This window comes from Felis catus, chromosome E2 (genome assembly GCF_018350175.1).
Source record: "Felis catus isolate Fca126 chromosome E2, F.catus_Fca126_mat1.0, whole genome shotgun sequence".
NCBI classification, from domain to species: Eukaryota; Metazoa; Chordata; class Mammalia; order Carnivora; family Felidae; genus Felis; species Felis catus.
Genome location: NC_058382.1, coordinates 14,158,393 through 14,173,906, shown reverse-complemented (window position 1 = coordinate 14,173,906; position 15,514 = coordinate 14,158,393). Strand labels below are relative to the sequence as shown.

Here is a 15,514-nt window from a genome sequence, read left to right as displayed (position 1 = left end):
ACCATCATCATGCACAATCAGGGAAACCTGGCAGAGTATGTTGGGGGGAGTTTTCTAGAGGGCCAGTTACCAGAGCTAACTCATCCGCTTACCAGAACAAGAAAGCAGTAAAGTTCATGGCTTGAAACCCACCCCCTCATGCGATGTCCTGTTGGAGCCTCAGTTTTCTCAAAATGTGAAATGGGGATAGTAATAATGGCCATCTAATTTCAAAGATGAAAAGAGTGAACACACGTCAGGTGCTTAGCACACACAGTCCACGCTCAGTAAAATTTGGAGGTTATTACCTGACCCTTGCCTTAGCCCAGAGACAAAGCACACAGACTTGAAATAACCCAGGACTGGTTTTAATTTCCAGAAAATGGTGCAGTCTCCTCCCACATCACGGAAAAAGTATCCCCGGGAACGACCTCCGCCGATTCAGTCCAGCACAGGGCCTGGTCCACATCACATTCCAGCCACCGGGCCCTGTCATCCCCTCCCAAGGGCCAGTCCCAGACTCCCCTCATTAGCCCTAGACAAGAGGACAGAGGTGAAGTTGCTCAGGAATGGATTCTGTCTCTCCAAAGCCCCTCTCTCCGTTCTAGGGAAGTTAGCTGTGTCTTTCCAAGGACAGTTAGTCCAGCAACCAGGCTCAGTTTGGACACCAAACCACCATCTCCGCTGTGGGGGTCAGCGCCCCGGCCCCGGTGGCCGCTCCAGCGCCTGTGTGCCCACCAACACGTCCAGGAGGTAGTCTAGCTGGGCCTCATCCAGCTCCAGACCTTCCTCCTTGCCAGGCCCATCTTCAGGGCCGGGTTTGAGGCCCTCAGACGCTGGTGCCCAAAGTTCGCTGTCATACATAGAGGTGTCGATGTCCTCAAACAGGCCCTCGAGCTCATCGTCCAGCAGACAGCCAGTGGCTGGGCCCAGCAGGTCCAAGGCCCCCAGGCCGGGTGGGGCCCCGCCACTGGGGCGGCCCGGCGGCCCTTCGTCCACCAAGGGCTGGGGGGCCTGGCTCAGGCCCTCGATATGGCTGAGGTCCTCCAGAAGGCTGGCCATGGAGGCTGAGAGGGCAGCGTCTGAGCTGGCCAGCAGGCTGTCAGCCGCCACGCCAGGGGCCTCAGGCGGGCTGGGCACGGAGGGCAGGGTAGCTTCGGGCTCCATGGATGCCTGGATGCGCCGCAGGGTGTTCACTAGCAGCACCAGGTGCCGCAGGTCCGGCTCACTCTGCCGCAGGCTGTGGTGGAGCTTGAGCACCGAGAGGTCTAAGAGGGAATTGGAGGGCACAGCCGGGGGTGCCTGTGCCACTGCTGGGAGCCTGGGATCCAGCCACCAGGTGTCGACTGCCAAGGCTTCCTTCTCCGGCTCCTCCTCCTCCTCCTCCTCCCGCTTGCGCTTCAGACCTTTGCTCAGCATCATCTGCAGGGGGTGGGGGGTGGGGCGAGTCATTCACTTATAGAAAGTCCGTGGCAAGTTCAAACCCTGGCTCTGGTAACTGGTGTCTGGTGTGATCTCGGGCCAGTCATTTAACTTCTTGAGCCTGTGCTTCCTTAGGGAAACTTTAAGATAATAGAGTTGTTCTCTGGAGTAAATGAGATAATATACAAAAAGCACTTACAACAGTGCCTAGTGCACTCTATTTTTTTTTTTAAGTTTATTTATTTTGAAAGAGGGGGAGAGAGAGGTAGAGGAGGGGAGGGAATCCCAAGCAGTCCCTTTGATACCAGCGCAGAGCCTGACTCGGGGCTCGATCTCAAGACCTGAGCAGAAGTCAAGAGTCAGATGCTTAACTGACTGAGCCACCCAGGCGCCCCTACATTGTAACTATTCTTATTAACAAGTACTTTTAATAGCTATTATTATGTACTTCTTCAGTGAACCATGTGAAATGCCCAATATTCAACCTTTTTTTTAACCCATGAAAGCAGCTGTTTCACATAGTTTAACCTAACATTTATTGAATGTCTATAAATCAGACAAATACATACATAAACACAGGAAACGTAGGGGCGCCTGGGTGGCTCGGTCCGTTGGGCCACCGGCTTCGGCTCAGGTCATGATCTCACAGTCCGTGAGTTCGAGCCCCGCGTCGGGCTCTGTGCTGATAGCTCAGAGCCTGGAGCCTGCTTCAGATTCTGTGTCTCCCTCTCTCTCTGACCCTCCCTCATTCATGCTCTGTCTCTCTCTGTCTCAAAAATAAATAAACATTAAAAAAAAAAGAAATTTTAAATACAGGAAATGTACAGATGGTGCTAGGAAGACACTAAAAGATTCTGGGGGGTGGTCAGGGCAGGCTCCTCTGAGTAAGAGACATCTGAGTGGAGCCCTCAAGCAGGAGAAGGAGTCAGCTATAGAAGAACCAGGGGGAGAGCATTCAGGGAAGAGAGAACAACAAAAGCAAAGAAAGACCTGGAGGCCGGATGAGCTTGAACTGAAAAAACACCAGTGTGGTCAGCGCACAGAGTGACATGGGAGGGAACAGGGTTTGGAAAGCAAGCAGAGGCAAGAAGTTTGGATTTTACTGTGAGTGTCACTGAAGGGTTTTGAGCAGGGAATAGAGTGGTGCTGTGGATTAGGTTTCCAGAAGATCCCCCTCAGCTGCTTGGAGTAAGATGAGTGGGGAGGAGTGGAGACGGGGAAGAGCGTGATCGGAAGCTCCATTTGGAGGCTAGTGCACTCTTGGGGTGATGATGGTAGCTTGGAGTAGAAGGTGATTGGTAGTGGACGTGGAAGGAAGTTGATCGATTCAGGATTTATTTGGGAGGCCTAGTAGACAGAGCTTGCCGGGAAATCTTGACGGGCACAGGGGGCCACTGAGAGAACTTTGAGGACCCACACTTTCCCCGAGGTAGGGGCCCCTGGAGTTCTGGACCCCAGCCCCAACTTGCTTTTTTCAGACTGGAAGCTTGCAAGGTCCAGTCCCCGGGGAGTTGCCCCACAGGACCTTAGAAGTAACCCCCCACCCTACTAAAAACGGTCCTCGCCTCCTTCCCCGCAGACCCGGGAGTTCAGAACCGCAGGAATTCTGCCCCCACCCGACTCCGCCCCCTGGTCCCGGTGCCCCCTAGCGGCGCCAGGCCGGCTTTCCCCGGGGATTCCGGCTCCTCAGACCCCGGGATCCTCGACACTGCCCCCACGTCCTGGCTGTCGCTCCAGCTTGCCGCCCAGGACCGTGCGGGCTGGGATCCCCGGAGGACTAATTCCGCCTTCTCTGCCTGCGCTCGCTTCCGGCAGGCAGTGGAGGTGGCTCCTTCCGAAGCGGCGGCGGCGGGGGCGGGTGAGTCACGCAGCCGGAGCCAGAAGCCGGCGCCTCCGCCCCCTTCCTGGGCTGCGACGTGATTCACCCAACCCGGCCGGGCGACACTTAGAGGCCCGCGCATCTCGATCCCGGGCAGCCCCGGCGCGTACCGGCAGGACCCGGGGATCGAACCGGCCAAACGACCCCGCCGAGGGTTTCCCTTCTCTCCTCAGGCCCCTTCACTTCATTTACATACCTAGCTCACCCGCTGCCAATCAGAACGAAGAGGGATCAACGCACAGCCAATCAGGAAGCGGCGACGGCAGCATCGCTCGCTCGCTTTCCTTCAGCAACCGGCGCCTGGGTCGTGAGACGCAGTTCTGACTCCGGCGCACGACTCCAGGCTCCTGACTCTCCTTAACTACCACCCACTCCCGTGGCGGCCCCGCCCTCCACCCAGGGATTGGGCCTGGACGGTGATGGGCGGAGCCTATAGAGGGAAGGTTCGAAAGGAGGGTAGGTTGGCTCCAGGGCGCATGCCCGGCTACTGCGTGAAGGGACCGGGCCAGGTGGGGTGGCCGTTTTCCCTGCGGGACAGTAGCGGGGAGGGTTTTTTTTTAACCTCTCAAAGTGCAGGCCCCTCACACCTGCCCATGCACTTGCCAAACCCAAACTGAGCTTCTTACACACCCAACTCTAACGGGTCTGTACTGTAAGCCAGATAGGCATGGGTTCAAATTCTAACCACTCATTAGATGTGTGTGTGACCTTGGAAAAATGCTTAACCTCTCTGAGCCACACAGTTTGTTAAATGGGCATCTTCTTGCCTACCCCTTGGGAGTTAGGAAAATTAAAATAAGTTTGTATCTGTAAGAGCGCTATAGCACACTCAGCAAATGCTGGGCAGTTATATGGTGGTTATAGGCGTGGAGGGAGGGGGCAGGAGTGGATGCCACTGGAGTCACATATCCTGGGCTTCATACCCTAAGTAACTTTATGACTTTGGGCGAGTGTTTGAATCCCCTCGGGTCTCAGTTTCCTCACCTTAAAAAAAATTTTTTTGGGGGGGGCGCCTGGGTGGCGCAGTCGGTTAAGCGTCGGACTTCAGCCAGGTCACGATCTCGCGGTCAGTGAATTCGAGCCCCGCGTCAGGCTCTGGGCCGATGGCTCAGAGCCTGGAGCCTGTTTCCGATTCTGTGTCTCCCTCTCTCTCTGCCCCTCCCCCGTTCATGCTCTGTCTCTCTCTGTCCCAAAAATAAATAAAAACGTTAAAAAAATTAAAAAAAATAAAATAAAATGAGATTATTTTGAGGATTAAAAAAGAATAATCCTATAAGGGCACCCGGTTGACTCAGTTGGAAGACCATGCAACTCTTGATCTTGAGAGTGTGGGTTCAAGCCCCACATTGGGTGTAGAGATTATTTAAAAACAAAATCTTTAAAAAAGGCCGGGGTTGGGGGGGACGGGGTGCCTATGTGGCTCAGTCTGTAGAGCATGTGACTCTCGATGTCAGGGTCATGAGTTTGAGCCCTTAGTAGGGCTTGGAGCCTACTTAAAAATCAATACATACATTAATTCATTAATTAATATCAAAAAAAGAGTAATCGCATGAAATGCTCAGAATGGTGCTCGACATGTCCTTTTGTTGGTAGATTAGCTGTTGGTATAGCACAGGTACTTAATTCAAGGAGAGGGGGACACGTGGGGTGGGCTATGGGTAGACAGGAGTTTAACACTTGTCTGATAAACTGACAATGGGACTTAGCTTCTCCAAGTAGCTCATTTGCTAACTCTTCTGGAGTTCTGGGAAGAATTGTTAGTTGTAAATAAAGCTTCTGGCCAAAGTAAGCTCTAGAAAATGCTAACTAAACTATTCGATTCAGGCATCAATTATCAATGGATGCTCAAACCTTAGGGTGAAAGGTTAACAGGATCTTGACAGGCTCCAACACATCACCCCACAGGTTACTTACTAACTGCAAGGGGAAAATATCCTTTTATGATGTGGAGATGTGGTTCTCACCACCTTAACCATGTAATGAAACTCTGTACCCACAAGAGAGGGACACCCCGACACTGGGCACCACCCGATATGATGCGTTAGGAAGTATGCACACTCCCTGTGGAGTCTCCCTGTTAAATTTCATAAACTGAATCTCACAAAGCCTCTAGACCTAACCTTCAGCTTATAGGAGACAGAGAGGAACAAATTAAACATGAACACAATCAGACAAATACAGAATGTGGAACATCTGCAGCACAACTGTGCTGTTCCACCAACAATTCAATTTCAAGAAAACAGAAAAAGGGTTTGGTGGGGTTGATGGTGGAGGATTTTCTAGAATGAAAATTACTGTATAATTTCTTTATTACAACCAAATAAGCGTATGAACCTTCACTAAATCCTGACTGCGGGGGGGGGGTGGTGTTGGAGAAACAGCTACAAAAGATATTCACGGGGAAATCTGAATATAGACTGGATATCAGATGACTTGTGGAATTCTTAATTCTTTTTATTTTATGTTTATTTATTACATTTTTTTTAAGACAGAACGCAGGGGAGGGGAAGAGAGAGAATCCCAATCAGGGTCCTTGCTGTCAGCGAAGAGCCAATTGTCATGGGACTCGTTCTCACATACCATCATGAGATCGTGACCAGAGCCGAAATCAAGAGTCAGGCCCTTAACTGATTGAACCATCCAGGCGTCCCTGGAATTATTTTTTTTTTTTAATTTTGTTTAATGTTTATTTATTTTTGAGACAGAGTGTGAGTAAGGGAGGGGCAGAGAGAGAGAGAAACAGAACTTGAAGCAGGCTCCAGGATCAGAGATGTCAGCACAGAGCTTGATGTGGGGCTTGAACTCACCAGATCTCCTGAGGTGAAGTCGGATGCTTAACCAACAGAGCCACCGAGGTGCTCTTTTTTTTTTTTTTTTTTTAAGGTTTTTCATTTATTGACAGAGAGAGGGAGAACAAGTGGGGTAGGGACAGAGAGTGGGAGAGAGAGACTCCAAAGCAGGCTCCAAACTGTCAGCACAGAGCCCGATGTGGGGCTCGGACTCACGCACCATGAGATCATGTCAAAATCAGAGTCAGACACTCAACCGACAGACCCACCCAGGCGCCCCTGGAAATCTTAATTCTATTAGATGTGAAATGTTGTGTTTGTAGGTGAGTGTCCTTAATCTTAAGAAATACCGAGGTGCCTGGGTGGCTCAGTCAATTAAGCATCGGAATCTTGATCTCAGCTCAGGTCATGATCTCATAGCCCCCACTGGGGCTCTATGCTGGTGGCCCCCTGGAGCCTGCTTGGGACTCTCTCTCTCCCTTTCTCTGCCCCTTCCCTGCTTGCAAGTGCTTGCTCTCTCTCTCTCTCAAAATAAATAAACTTAAAAATCAACAACAACAAAAAACAAAACCTCCTTTCCTATTAAAAAAGAAAAAAGAAAGAAAAGAAAAAGAAATTCCTGCTGAGCTATTAGAGGTAGAATGTTAAGATATCTACAATTTACTTTCCAATGGTTCAGCAAAAGAAAAAATATACATATGCATATATACATATGTAGATAAAGGAAACAAAATATTAACAATTAAATCTAGATGGGAGGCTATACAGGCACTGAGAATACGTCCCACCCCCCATCTTTTCTATATGCTTACCATTTTTCATAATAAAAGGAGGGTAAAATGCTAATTAGAAGCAGGCCCCTGCTAGGCAAGTTCACATAATTTCTCCCATAACCTATCTTTATGGCCTAAGGAAACAGGAGGCTCCGAGTCTCCAAGTGGCTTGCTCCAGATGGAATGCTGGAGAGCTCCCAGAAATCGCAAGAGCTTGATTAACCCGTATTTATTGAACACCTACTATATTCTGGGCACTGTTACAGTCAATAAGGATCCAGCAAGGATACGTGAGGATAAGCCTCACAGGGTCTCTCTTTTCATGGCTCAGGGGAGGAGGTAAACAAAGAAAAGAAATATGAAAACAAAAACATTCATTGATTCACAAACATTCATGGATTGAACACCTTCCGTGTGCCAGGTACTGTGGATGATACCGCACTGATACGGCAGTAAAACTATAAAGACAAAAACCCCTGACATGAGGAGGTGGACAATACACTTAATACAATAAAGAAATTGCTTAGTATCTTAGAAGGTGAAGTGAAAAGGAAAAGAATAAAACAGAGCAGGGGGAGAATAGTGAAAGGGTGCGTGGTGCGTGGTGTAGATAGGATGCTGGCTGGTGCTGGTAGGAAGTTCCTTGAAGAGGTGACGTTGAGTAGACCCAATGAAACGAGAGAGGTACTAAAGCTCTGGAACAAGAGTGTTCTGGCCAGAGGGAAGGGCCAGTGCAAAGGCCCCGAGGAGGGAGTTTGCCAGGCAGCAAGGCCAGGGTAGCCGGACTGTGTTGCCTGGGAGGTCAGAGAAGCTTTCAGGCGGTTTAGAGCCCTCTATGGACCACTGTGTTTTATTCTGAGACCCTAGAAGATGAATACATGAGGAAGATAATTTCGGCCCCTGTTCAGTGCCCTGAGGAAAACAAAACAGGACGCTATATAATAGGGAGGCCTGTGGCGGGATGGCCCAGGAGAGCCTCCCTGAGGAGGTGACCCTGGAGCTGAGACCAGAGAGTGCAGAAGGAGCCAGGAATTCAAAGGGCTGGGGGGAAGGGAGAGGGAGAGAGGTCAGGCCTCGGCAAATGAAACCAGAAGCAGGCCGCCCGCCCGGCAGGCCTGGGGAGGAGGCTCCGCCCGCGGCGGGAGGAGGGGGAAGCGGGTCGGGGAGCGCCCCGCCCCCAGCCGGCCGCCCCACCCCGCCCCACCCGGCCTCTGGGGAGGGAGCAGGCGCCGGGCCGGCTCCCGCCGCAGCCGCAGCCGCTACCTCCGAAGTGTTCCACCGCCCGGCCGGCTGGGGATGGGTAGTGGGCAGGTGGGAGGGGCCTGGCCCATCGGCCACGCCCCGAGGCGACCGCGCCCCCTCCCCCCACCGCGGGCCGGAAGAGCGCAGTTTGGGGAAGGTGGACTCTGTCTTCAGATACCCGGTCCCTCTGCGGGCCAGCCTTTCTACTTCTCTCATCAGCCTCTTTAACGGGGTGCGGGGGATACCGGGCCTCCCTGAGCCTCAGTTTGTCCATCTGGAAAGTGGGGATGCTCCTTATAGTGGCCTCACTGTGGTACTAGAAAGCTACTTGATTCCTTTTCACTCGATTATCTTTAGGGCAAGGAGGACCTGTTAAAAGGTGAGTCAGGTCTCATCCCTCTTCTGCTCAACAGCCTCCCGTGGCTTCCATCTCACTCGGTAAAATTCAGTCCCTCAAGACCGTACGTCTCTTTCAGCTCATCTCCTAGGATGCTCTTTTCTTGCACACTGTTCCAGCCTCACTGACCTCTTCAGGTCCCTCAAACGCTCCACTCAGGCTCCCACCTCAGGGCCTTCGCACCGGCTGTTACCTCTGTCTGCAGCTGTTACCTCTGTCTGCATCGACATCCATCCGACATCCGTTCCCCCTCAGATTGGCATGACTCACTTCTCACCTCCCTCAGGTCTTGACTCAAATGTCCCCTTGTCGGTGAGGCCTTCTCTGGCCATCCCATTGAAATAGTTAACACCCCCATCGCTCTGCTTTCTTTTTCTCTATAGCATTTGTCACCACCCGACGGACTCTCCGTTTTAGTTATTTGTGTGGGTATTGCAGCCTTCCCCAACTGCCATGCTGTATGAGGGCAGGAGTTGTCTTATTCGTATGCCTGGAAGAGCACCAGGCCCACCCCGTAGACAATAAATTTGAGCGATTATTGGAATCCTTGGCATGCATCAGGCCCCCCTTTCCGGTTTGCACAATCGCTCAGGGAGGCAGGTATGAATCCAGTCTTAAGGTTGGGACATGCTGGCTTGTTTGAAGAACTGTAGAGATTGGTATAGCTGGAGCACAGTAGTGGGGAGACTGTGAGGACGGTGAATTCAGAGAGGTAAGAGGGAGGGTTGACCGTTGCAAGGTCGGTTCATTTTTTCAACAATAGCCCACAAAGGGGCGCCTGGGTGGGTCGGTCAGTTAAGCGTCCGACTTAGGCTCAGGCCATGATTTTTCAGTGCGTGGGTTCGAGCTCCACGGCAGGCTCTGTGCTGACAGCTCAGAGCCTGAAGCCCGCTTCTGATACTGTGTTCCCCGTCTCTCTCTGCCCCTTCCCCCCTCATGCTCAGTCTCTCTCTCTCTCTCTCTCAAAAATAAATAAAGATTAAAAAAAATTTTTTTTAATAGCCAAAAAAAATTGTTTTTGAGTGCACACCTGTACTGAGCATAGTTTTGTACACTAGGGCACACAGCTGGGCTAAGACCACCAAAACCCCTCCCTCTCAGAGTTTTTATAGACCAGGAGGCTAACCATAAACAGGTGATAAATAACTTGAGATAGGATAGATGCTAGCAAGAAGATCAAACAGTGGGGTGAATGTTCGGTGCCGCGAGACACGTCGAGCTAGGAAGGGCAGAGAAGACCTCTCTGAGAAAGGGACATTTATGTTGGTGAAGCTAGAGGGGACATATCCTCTGGGCCATTAATAAGTGCAAAGGCCCTGGGGTGGTTATGAGCGTGGAGTCAAATGAGACCAGGGTGACTGGTGGTGCGGAAGAGTGGGAGATTCAAATGGGGAAGTTAGGAGCAAGATTGACAGGTCTTTTTTTTTTTTTTTAATGTTTATTCATTTATTTTGAGAGAGAGAAAGGGAGAGAGAATGAATCCCAAGTAGGGATTCATTGCTGTCATCACAGAGCCCAATGTGGGGCTCGATCTCACAAACCCTGAGATCAGTGACCTGAGCCAAAATCAAGAGTTGGCTGCTTAACCAAATGAGCCACCCAGGTGCCCCAAGATTGCTGCATTGCAGGCCTTGAAGTTGGGGTTTTATTCTGAGTGTGAGAAGTCACTGAGAGTTTTAAGTAGGAGTAAGACGTGGGCATCCACGAGATGTGAAACGCATGTGCCTTGAGGCTCTCATGACCATTTCTTCTCTCTCTCTCCATTGGCACCTGTCAGTTACCCCAATGCTTTCAGACTTACATGCAAAGCCCCTCTTAAGCTGCGAACCTTGGCTTTGGGCCAGAAAGCACAAGCAAAATCCCCCTCCTTTCCCTGCCTGTGGACTCCACCGGTGTAGTTCCTCTTTGCAAACCTTCTAGGAGAGTCCCTAATGCTGTATAAACTCACCTGCTGCATTGTCTTCAAAGGTCTTTGCAAGAGGCTTAACCAGTGCTAAGCATTGCATCTTCCTGGCCCCCCTCTCTTTTCTCCTCTCACAGGCCTGGGCTTGTACCTCCCAAATAAATCCTTAGCACTTTAAATGTTTATTTTTGAGAGAGAGAAGCAGAGAGGGGAGACACGCAAGCCAAAGCAGGCTCCAGGCTGAGCTGTCAGCACAGAGCCCGAAGCAGGGCTCAAACCCACGAACCACGGGATCATGACCTGAGCCAAAGGTGGACACCTAACCCACTGAGCCACCCAAAAGCCCCAAATCCTTAGCACTTTAACTTCAACCTGGTCTCTACTTCCTAGCCAAGTTTTCTAGAGAGAGCTTCCCCCCCCCCCCCCCCCGTTTGAGAGAGAACACCAGTGGGGTAGGGGCAGAGAGGGAGAGAGAACTCCAAGCAGGCTCCCCTCTGTCAGTGCAGGGACCAACTGACCCACAGCTCAAACTCACAACTGTGTGAGATCATGACCTGAGCTTAGATCAAGAGTCAGACACTTAACCCACTGAGCCACCCAGGCACCCCTAGAAAGATCTACTCTTAATGCAGACTATCTTTAGGCATTTTCTTTCCCCCTCTGGGTCCCAGCAACACATTGCATGCAATGAAAAAAATGACTTTTAGATGCTAGAGTCACCTATCCTTTGACAGTTTGGCAATTCATGGGACTTAGTTTCTCCTTCCTTTGTGCACCCACGTGGCTGGGGAGTCTAAGTCTACTGAGGAGCAACAAACACAATAGTTGAAAACCAATCCCTGGAGGCAAACTGAGTTTGAGTCCTAGCTCCCTGGTCCTTGCTTTCCTTGCTGTGTGACCTAGGGCAAGTGATTTGGCCTCTCTGAACTTGAGGTTCCTCCTATGTAAAACCTGTTAACAGAATTCTGTATTATCATGAAGATTAAATGACCTAATCCAAACAAAGTGGATACAACAGTACTCTTAACAAGTACTCTATAAATATTATGTTTAATAATATGCCTGCCCCAACTTTGGTGGGGGGGTGGGGAGGTGGTGCAGGTGTCCAGGGAACTTACCAGGTCCCTCTCATCGACCCGCTGAAGTTTAGAAACTTCAGGCAACATCACCCTTTCCAAAATACTTTTATTAAAAAAAAAAAAAGTCATTACAAACAATCAAAAACAAAACAAAACAAAACAAAACCCACCACAAAACCCGCCTTTCTTTTAAATAATGTGGCATGGAGCGGTTTGGTTTCCACCCTATTGCACGTGGTCCGGCCTGGTTATGCATCAGGAGACTGCTGGGACTGGGGTCTTGCCAATGAGGTGGGGATCAGCCTTGAGGGAGGAGGTCCGCCCCTCCTGCTCCCTCCAGGTGCAAGTGACAAAGTCTGAGTTCCCATAGCAACCAGGCAGCACATCCCAGTCATCAACACACAGGCCCAGCTTTATCTTCCCTGAGGCCCCAGTGGTCACCAGGGGAGTAGGAACTGGAGGAAAAGGCAGAAGAAATGTGGGAAGTGGGAAATCAGACTCCCAGAAACAGAGTCACGTTAAGGCATTTGGAACAGATAAATTAATTCAGGAAGACCCACCTTCACAGAAGGCTGCGGCAACCAGACACACACACACATGCAAGACGGTTTGTGGAACCCTGAAATGGGAGGAAAGGAGGCCACAGTCACTGCTTAGAGCCCCCGCAACACACACACACACACACACACACACACACACACACACACACACACACAGTTGCATCCAGGGATCCTGCCCACTGAGGCAGAGATGAGAAACAGCCCCTGGAAGTTTTAGGATCCCAGAATGATTTCCATAATGTGATCAAGTTCATTACACTCCCAGGACCCTGGGGCACAGAAGAGGTTGTGAGGAGGCTCCGGTGGGGCCAGTGCAGGCTCCTTCTCTACTGCAGATGTGTCAATGTCCAGAAAGAAGTCATCCAGACCAGAGTCCCCCAGATACCGGGAGCTCAGAGCTTCCAAGAAGACTGGATCAGGCTGGGGCAGCACTTCGTTCTGGGGGCCCGGGGGAGCTATTGGATTCTGAGGGGACTCCGTGTCGTCCATGGAGGTCTCCAGTTCCCTGAGAATAGAGCCGATGGTGGCGGACAGGGAGAAGTCCTCCTCGCCCGGGAAGAGGGGCTCAGGGGGTAGGGCAGGTGCTGGAGCCAGGCAAAGGGCGGCCTGGAGCTGCTGGAGGGTATTGTGGATGAGGACATGCCTGCGTAGGCTGGGTGCTCGGGGGCCCAGACTCCGCTGGACTTTGTCTAAGGAGATTTGAAGCAGGGCTTGCTGGTAGCTCCGCAGGCCTGCTGGACCCCAGTCCCACTTCTCATCCTCCTCTTCCTCCTCCAAATCTGAGTGTTTTCTCTTCAAGCCTCCTACCATGATGCCCTGTAGAGAGAAGAGGGGCAAGTCAGACACCGCAGGGATAATGCAGATCCCGAATTTCCTGTATGGTTGTTTGGTTTTTAAGTAGGCTCCATGCCCAGTGTGGAGCCCAATGCGGGACTTGAACTCAGGACCCTGAGATCAAGACCTGAGTGGAGATCTAGAATCAGACACTTAACCGACTGAGCCATCCAGGCACCTCCCGGTTGTTGTTCATTTTTATGATCTAAACCTGTTTCCTCATCTATAAAATGGACATGATATGAATTCCACAGGGCTGAGGAGGAGACTAAATGTAAATGACTAAGAAAACAAGATCTGGATTGAAACATAGGTGGCTTTGCATCCCCCTACTTGCCTGTGTGGCCTTGAATGGTGAATTTGCCTCCTTGAGACTCAATTACCTCAGCTGTAAGATGAGGATCAAGTTCCTGAGTCTTAACACTGTTCTTTCTACAATACTCGTTTCTTCAACAGTGTCACGTATGACAGCTGTGGAGTACGGAGACCTGGACTGGAGGCAGGGAAACCTGGATCTGAATTCTGCCTTTGACACTGCTGAGCTGTTTGATCTTTGTAAGTTATGTGACATTACCTCTCTGGGTCTGTTTCCCCATCTGTAAAAAGAGGAATGCAAAAATTCTCACCGTATTCTCAAGGAGATCCGATGTGTAATATACACGGTACCCATCTACAGTTAACGCTTAACGAAGAAGAATTTAATTGCCATTTATTCATTCAATATTTATCTATTGTTGCCTGTTGTACTGGAGCCACCGAAGCCCTGTTAGGACACCTATTTGTCGAAACTCTTCTTTTACAGGGAGTATATTTCTGACCCTGCCCTCTTCCTAACCGACTGGGAGCTCTCCCAAGAGCAGGGAAGGAGCCTCCCTCATTCTCTTAGCCCGCGCCTTCGACTTCCCCCAAAGCGCGCCCCACAAGAAACTTGCTAAAACTTGACTCAACGCCCGACTCCGCCTCCTCCCTGGATCTCTATTCAACGTCCAGGCAGGCAACAATTTGGCCCAGGGGCTTCTGGGAAATGTGGGCCAATAGCCGCCTGGCACGTGCGGTAACGTTGAGCTTGCACTACAATACCCAGAGGGTGCCGCACGCCTTTGGGACGAACCTCCCCCGCCCTCCCTTAAGGCATGCGCACAAGCGCCCGGGGCGGGTGGGGGAAGGGAACCCGGACGTCCAGCTGCCCGGCGCCTGCCGAGCCCCGCCCTCTGCTGCCTCTAGGGCTGCGGGTCTGAGCTCCAAGCCCGGAACGCCCCTCCCCCACCCCAGACTCCGGCCCTAAAACTGCTTTCTCTCGGGTTTCGCACCTCAAGGAGGTCCTAGATTCTTTCCCCAAACTGCTCTCGGGTCCAGAAACCCAGGCTCCAACACATCGCTCAAAAACTACAAATGCTCTCTGATTTATTCCGTTTGGGAGACTAATTCTGATACCTTCACCCGTCAACTTTCCCCTTTTCTCCCGTCTTTCAAATGCCTTTCGACTTCACCTCCAAACTCTCCCTCTGACTCCAAGACCTGAATATGGGACTCTCACCAGCACCTCCTCACCGCCACTGCGTCTCCCTTACCAAGATTCCTTGCCCGTAGTTATCTCCGTTTTTCCAAATGCTCAGGATCCCAGCTCCAACCCCTCACCCCTTTTCCAGAACACTAGAGCCCCGAATTCAACCCGTCCGGGAGACTCGAATTGTCCTAATCTCCAGATTTCCTGCCCCAAAAGTTCCTTCCTCGGTCCTCTCGCTTCTCCAAACACCCCATGTCCCAGCTTCAAACTCCCTCCACTTGAAGATCTTGCCCCAACAACTTCGCCTTCAGTCCGGGATCTCGATTTCAGTCTCGAAGCCCCACCAACCCTATCAGTCACCCTTATCTGCGCCCCCGACTCACGCCCAGACCCCGCCTCCACGACTCTCGGGGGGCGCGCCTCCACCTTCCCTAAACTAAGGCAAATCTCAAGCCAGGTGGACTCTCTCACCTCAGCTGCCAGGTTCGCAATGACCAAGTCGTGGAACGTCCGTAGCTTTTACAACCCAACAGTGCTGGGTACGAGCCTCGCTCACCTCCCCAGGGCCTCTTGGTTTGGCCTCCGGCCCACCCCGCTCCGCCCAGGAGCCGAACCGCGAGCCGCGATTGGCTGGAGCCCTGCCCGCTGCGGGGCGCGGATTGGCTGGGTGGAGCCACCGGTCCGTCGCCAGGAGACACCCGGCCGGCCCTCCCTTTCCTTGCACCCCGGACCTTTTAAAGGATTCCGACTCGCCCGGGGGAGGGGCCACGTCTCTAGGGTGGAGGGTGGCGGGGACGTCAGAACTGTTTCCTTCAATTCAGCCACTGTCCTCGCTCCAAAGTCGTCAACATTGATCTCTGCGATGCCTTTATACCAGGTGAGGACCCTGTCGGGGAGCGAGGCTGGTCGGCACGCCCCTCCCCACCCTGTTTTCCAGGCGGGCGGGGCTGAGCCACTCGCGGAGGCCGCGCCCCCGGGGTTCCGAGGGCGGACGCTGCGGGGCGGAGGATGACGTAGCTGAAGACCAGCCAATAGTTTGGCGCGGCCAACGTTGCCTGGGCGATCGCAGCCCAGTTCCTGTGCTCCCGCCCCCCAGTACTTTACCCCAAGGCCCCTTTCTTAATCTTCAGGACTTCTCAGCACGTCCTGT

The 15,514-nt window shown here is 51.9% G+C and overlaps 2 protein-coding genes across 7 annotated transcripts; both read right to left on the bottom strand.

The window, feature by feature from the left end:
• Positions 1-325: 325 nt before the first annotated feature.
• SERTAD1 (SERTA domain containing 1) lies at positions 326-3,637 on the bottom strand. The gene is made up of 2 exons (XM_003997794.4): positions 3,477-3,637; positions 326-1,401 (listed from the first exon to the last, which is right to left on the bottom strand). The coding sequence occupies exon 2, from the start codon at positions 1,399-1,401 to the stop codon at positions 673-675; it is 729 nt and encodes a 242-aa protein (XP_003997843.1). The 5' UTR covers positions 3,477-3,637; the 3' UTR covers positions 326-672.
• A 7,914-nt stretch (positions 3,638-11,551) lies between these two features.
• Positions 11,552-14,991, bottom strand: SERTAD3 (SERTA domain containing 3). 6 transcript variants are annotated; one of them, XR_442032.5, is made up of 3 exons: positions 14,836-14,991; positions 12,024-12,839; positions 11,552-11,918 (listed from the first exon to the last, which is right to left on the bottom strand). XR_442032.5 is itself a non-coding variant. In XM_019819513.3 (2 exons), exon 2 carries the CDS (start codon positions 12,831-12,833, stop codon positions 12,237-12,239), a length of 597 nt encoding a protein of 198 aa, XP_019675072.1. In that variant the 5' UTR covers positions 12,834-12,839; positions 14,836-14,991; the 3' UTR covers positions 11,552-12,236. The 6 variants fall into 6 exon arrangements, 5 of the variants coding, with proteins under 5 accessions (XP_019675072.1, XP_006941309.1, XP_044902022.1 ...); XM_019819513.3 differs by having other exon boundaries at positions 11,552-12,839; XM_006941247.5 differs by lacking the exon at positions 14,836-14,991 and adding an exon at positions 13,484-14,810 and having other exon boundaries at positions 11,552-12,839.
• Between the last annotated feature and the right edge of the window lie 523 nt (positions 14,992-15,514).